The sequence below is a fragment of the Chenopodium album genome, chromosome 25 (genome assembly GCF_948465745.1).
Source record: "Chenopodium album chromosome 25, dcCheAlbu1.1, whole genome shotgun sequence".
In the NCBI taxonomy this organism is placed as follows: Eukaryota; Viridiplantae; Streptophyta; class Magnoliopsida; order Caryophyllales; family Amaranthaceae; genus Chenopodium; species Chenopodium album.
Window position 1 is genome coordinate 27,596,862 of NC_137858.1, and position 4,751 is coordinate 27,601,612.

General features: G+C 41.9%; 1 protein-coding gene across 1 annotated transcript; it reads right to left on the minus strand.

Moving 5' to 3' along the window:
- Positions 1-716: 716 nt before the first annotated feature.
- Positions 717-1,091, minus strand: LOC145613912 (uncharacterized). The gene has a single exon (XM_081668947.1). It carries the CDS (start codon positions 1,089-1,091, stop codon positions 717-719), a length of 375 nt encoding a protein of 124 aa, XP_081525073.1.
- Positions 1,092-4,751: the final 3,660 nt, after the last annotated feature.

The following is a 4,751-nucleotide window of genomic DNA, read 5'->3' on the forward strand; positions in this document are numbered from 1 at the left end:
CTGATCTGATGATACCCTGAGAAGGCATCCATGAAGCTTAGCAGGGCGTGCCCGCTGGTTGAGTCTACCAACTGATCGATCCGTGGCAGCGGGTATTAGTCTTTTGGGCATGTCTTGTTAACATCTGTGAAATCAACACACGTTCTCCACAGACCATTTGCCTTTTTCATCATGACCGCGTTGGCTAGCCAATCTGGGTAATTGCAGGGTTCAATGAATCCTGCTTCCAAGAGTTTCTCCACTTCCTCTTGGATTGCCTGATTTTTCTCTATGGAGAAGCTTCGTTTCTTCTGCATGACTGGCTTAACATTTTCCTTCACATTTAGCCTGTGGACCATGACTGCAGGGTCAATTCCAGGCATTTCATTTGCTGAAAATACAAAAATATCCTTATTCTTTCTCAGTAACTCTATGAGGTGTACCCCCACTCCGAGATTGATGTCTTTTCCGATTTTTACTGTTCTCGAAGGATCACCTTCTGTGAGCTCAACTGTAACATGCTCCCCGCTAGGGAGTGGTCTACCCATCTCTTCCTTTGTGAGCTCAAAGTTTTCCATTGCTAACTTCTGTTTATCCTTCTCCCTGTGATATTCTTCGCGCTTCCTTTTTCTTAACTTCCACTCAGCCTACTCAGTGGACCTTTGTTCTGAGGTTGGCTGTTGTCTGGTCCTTGCAGGCTGCTTTAGGGCAGTTATGTAACATTGTTGAGCTATCTTCTAGCTTCCCCTGTGCTTTGCTGACCGCCCCTCATTGCTCGTGTAGGCCTTGGCAAGATGATAGGTGGATACCACTCCGCCGATCTTGTGGATGAGCGGCCTTCCCATGATCACGTTATACGGTGAAAAAGAGTCTATCATGAGGAACTCTGCTCGAACATCACGTCTTTTTGACCTTTCTCCCACTCGGACTGAGAGCTCGATTATACCCTCTGGGGTCAACCCTATTCCATTAAATTCGGTGACTTCATAGCTCACCCTTTTTAGATCCTTCTTGTTCAACTTTAACTCGTTGAATGCGCTGATGTATATGATGTTGGCTAAGTTGTCCCCATCTATCAATATCCTGTCCACCTCCCAGTTTGCAATTCTCATCGTCACTAGCAGAGGATCATCATGAGGGTAGATATGCCCTTTTAGAGGCACTCGTTAAATGTAGTTCGCGGCTGCGGGGGAAGGGGTGGCCATCTACACTTCTCATTGTAATTTATCTAATGTATCATTGCCCGCAAGTCTGCCCTCGCCTTGTTCATTATTCCCCCATGTACTGGTCCTCCACTGATCATATATACTCTGCCCTCTGGCGTACTATCTCTATCCCTGTCCTCAGCGGGACCCCTATGACCTCCTCCGCGGTCACGACCTATTTTACCCTCTTCCCTTCTTTTGGGAGGATCAGCGTGCTGCTTGAACTAATTCAGGTACCCTCTCCTAACTAGATCTTCTATGTTATCCTTCAGATGCGTGCACTCATCAGTGGTATGGCCGTGGTCCCTACGGAAGTCGCACCACTTGCTTGTATCTCGTTTCCAATTAACCATCCTTGGGGGTCTTTGCCACTTATCGTCAGCTTTACTCACGCTGAAGATGTGAGACCTCGAGTGGGTTAGTGGGGTATATTGGTCGAACCTTCCAGGCCTTCCCCCTCTTTTTGGATCTAACCTTCTCACCCCCACAACTTTATCCGCCTCTCTGCGGCGTTGCTCAGCCCTACTTGGCTGGTCATCCCTGGCTGCGTTCTCTGTCCGGGTGACCTCTGCCTGCTTAACTGAGTAGCCTGGCGCCTTTTGGCTCAGCATTGCTCTGTCAGTTTCGTCTGCCTTGATGAACTCGTGCGCTTTACCTAGCGCTTCAGCTAGCGTTTTGAGGCTCTTACGTCCCATATACGCTCTGAACAGTGAGCCTGGCAGCAAACCGCTTTGAATTGCCAGCAACGCTACCTCTTGGCTCATGTTTGGGATGGTTGTTGCCTCCTTGTTGAATCTGGTGATAAACTCTCTCAGGGGCTCATCCTTCCCCTGAACTAGTGACATCAGCTCAATTGTCATCTTGGTTCGATCTACCAAGGTTATTATATGAGTACACGGAACCTTTTCAGCTGATTATGTGAGTACACGGAACCTTTTGGAATGGCTCTATGCCACTCCGCAGCCAGCCCCTCCAGAGTTGGTGGGAACGCTTTGCACCAGACTGAATCTGTCATGGTATAGAGCACCATATGATTCTCAAAAGCTGATATATGGATCTTAGGCATTGTGGTTCCGTTGTACCTGCAGCTCGGCATTTTTATCTTCTCAATCGGTTCCTCCATAATCTCCTGGCAAAATGGGGAATCATCCGGAATAACCTAGATCCGCGCTCGCTTATCCCTATCCGGGTTGGGTCCTCGATCTGAGGCTGGTGACCTGTTGCGGGGAGCTTTCCTCTCCGGATTGTCTCTAGCCTGAGCTACTTCCTCCACGCTCTATTCTCGGTTCAGATTTCGAGCTTCCAACTCCAGTACTTTTTTCCTCAACTAGACGAGCTCCTTCTGCTCGGGGATGAGGGTTTTGGGTGCTAGCTTCTTTACCGCTGGTTTCGTAGTTGCTGCTGCTTTTACGATTTTAAGATTATTTTCTCCTTTTGTTTATATAGTGTTTTGGTTTCCTTTATTCTTGACTCATGTAATTCTTAGTTCTAGAATAGCTTTTTCTCTCTTAGGTTGAGAGCTTCTCTCTTTAGATTAGGGTAGTTTAGGAGTAGTTTTAGAGAGAGAAAGTGAGGGATTTCAATGGTGGTTTGAGAGATTGAAGATTCAATGGTGACAATTGTATTAAAGATCTTCTTAATCAATCAATGAGCATTTCTCACTCTCTCTCCTCTTTATTTGCTTTGTTTAATTTGATGTTTGTTTGGTTTGTTTTTGATATTTGATGTTTGATTAGAGTAATTGTTCTTGATATTTGTTGATTCTTAATACCTTTAGTTGATTGTTAATAGATGATGATTTTTGAGTAGTTGTTGGCTAGGAATTGGGTGAAACTTGTATGATTGATTAATTGTGATTAATTTTGGAATTGTGTTGATTAATTGTTGAGATTAAAGTGATTAATGAAGGTTTGCATGTGTGTAATTCGATTAGGCCTTGAGAATTATGCTAGATTACATTGTAATTGCAATTATCTATTGGTTTTGATTGTGATTCTCTTGATTTGTTATTCATAGTGAACCCTAGCTTAACAATTAGTAGATAGCTCTTTGATTCCAATTGATTGCTCTTATCATTAGTCCTCACAACCTTTGATTGGCATGCTCTTCCAAGTTGTTGCAATTGACATGATTACTTGTTGATCCCCGTTCCTAGTGTTTTATTTCCTTGGTTACTTGTTTTGTTAGGTGTTAGTATTCTCTCTTACCTTCGTCTTCGACCAAGCTTAGGCACAATAATTAGAAATACTTGAACATAACCGATCCTAGTGGTTTGACCCTTGACTTACCTCTATACTTGTATTTAGGTTAGTTGAGTGATTATAAACTTGTTTGACCGTAGGGAGGATTAGTTCAACAACCTATTTTTCCTCACGTCAAAGTGGTGGAGTCAGAAGAAGAAAAATTAGATATATAGGATGTGGATATAGGTATATGATTGGAAGGTGCAGAAAAATTTGGATGAGAATGTGATGTAGGAAGGTTATTAGGAGTAAAAAATATCAGGAAAAATCATGAAAGGATAAGTCATTTAGAGATGTAGAAGAAGGTACAAAGATGTGAAAAGAAGGAGATGAATATGTGGAAGGATCTGATGGATGTGAGTGATGAAAAGGAAAGAATTTTTCATGAAAAATCATATCCCTAGAAACTGAAATTTTCTTTGTTTTCAGGTTTAAGACTTTGTAACCTTTCTGAGATGGAGAGTAGCCAATGAAAATGGAAGGTTCTGCCCTAGGATCAAATTTGCTTCTGTTTTGTTTCAAGGTTGAAACAAAACATAAGCACCCAAAAACTCTCATGTCTTCAATATCAGGAGGAATCCCAAATAATTTTTCATAAGGAGAGACAAGTCCTAAAACCTTAAGGTTTTCTGTTGACAATATGAACAGCACATAAGACACACTCTCCCCAATATTGTGAAGGAATCCTAGATTGGAAGTATAAACCTCTAGCTACTTCCAAAATATGTTTGTGTTTTCTTTCCACCACCCCATTTTGTTGGGCAATATCATCACAACTCTTTTTAATTACAATACCCTTAGAATTATAAAATTGCAGCATATCTCCTTCACTCAACTCTCTAGCATTGTCACTCCTAACTGACATAACAGAAGTCTTGAATTGAGTTTTAACATAAGCAACAAAATTCTGTATAATACTCACAGCATCAGACTTGAATTTAAGTAAATGAATCCAAGTATTTCTAGTAAAGTCATCCACTATGGTAAGAAACATTTTACATCCATTATGATTTGGAGTGGACAGAGGACCCCAAACATCCAAATGAATAAGCTAAAAAGGAAAATGGGTAACAGAATGACTAACTGGAAAGGTAGTCTAGGCTAGCAGCAGGACAAACTTGACAGATGCAACTGTCAAGACTCTTTACATCAACATTATTCCTTATTATCCTGAACTTGTCTATAGGCAAGTGTCTTAATCTTAAATGCCACAATTTGGCTTCTTCACTCTTAGACATAGCAACTTAGGCATTACAAGGAGCAGAAGTCACTAATTTATTAGGAGTGTCTGGACTTGAACTTGATCCTTCATTGAGTTGTGAAA

Bases quoted from the DNA above. Each gene is read 5' to 3' on its own strand.
- LOC145613912 (XM_081668947.1), bottom strand. From the start codon at position 1,091: ATGAGAATTGCAAACTGGGAGGTGGACAGGATATTGATAGATGGGGAC.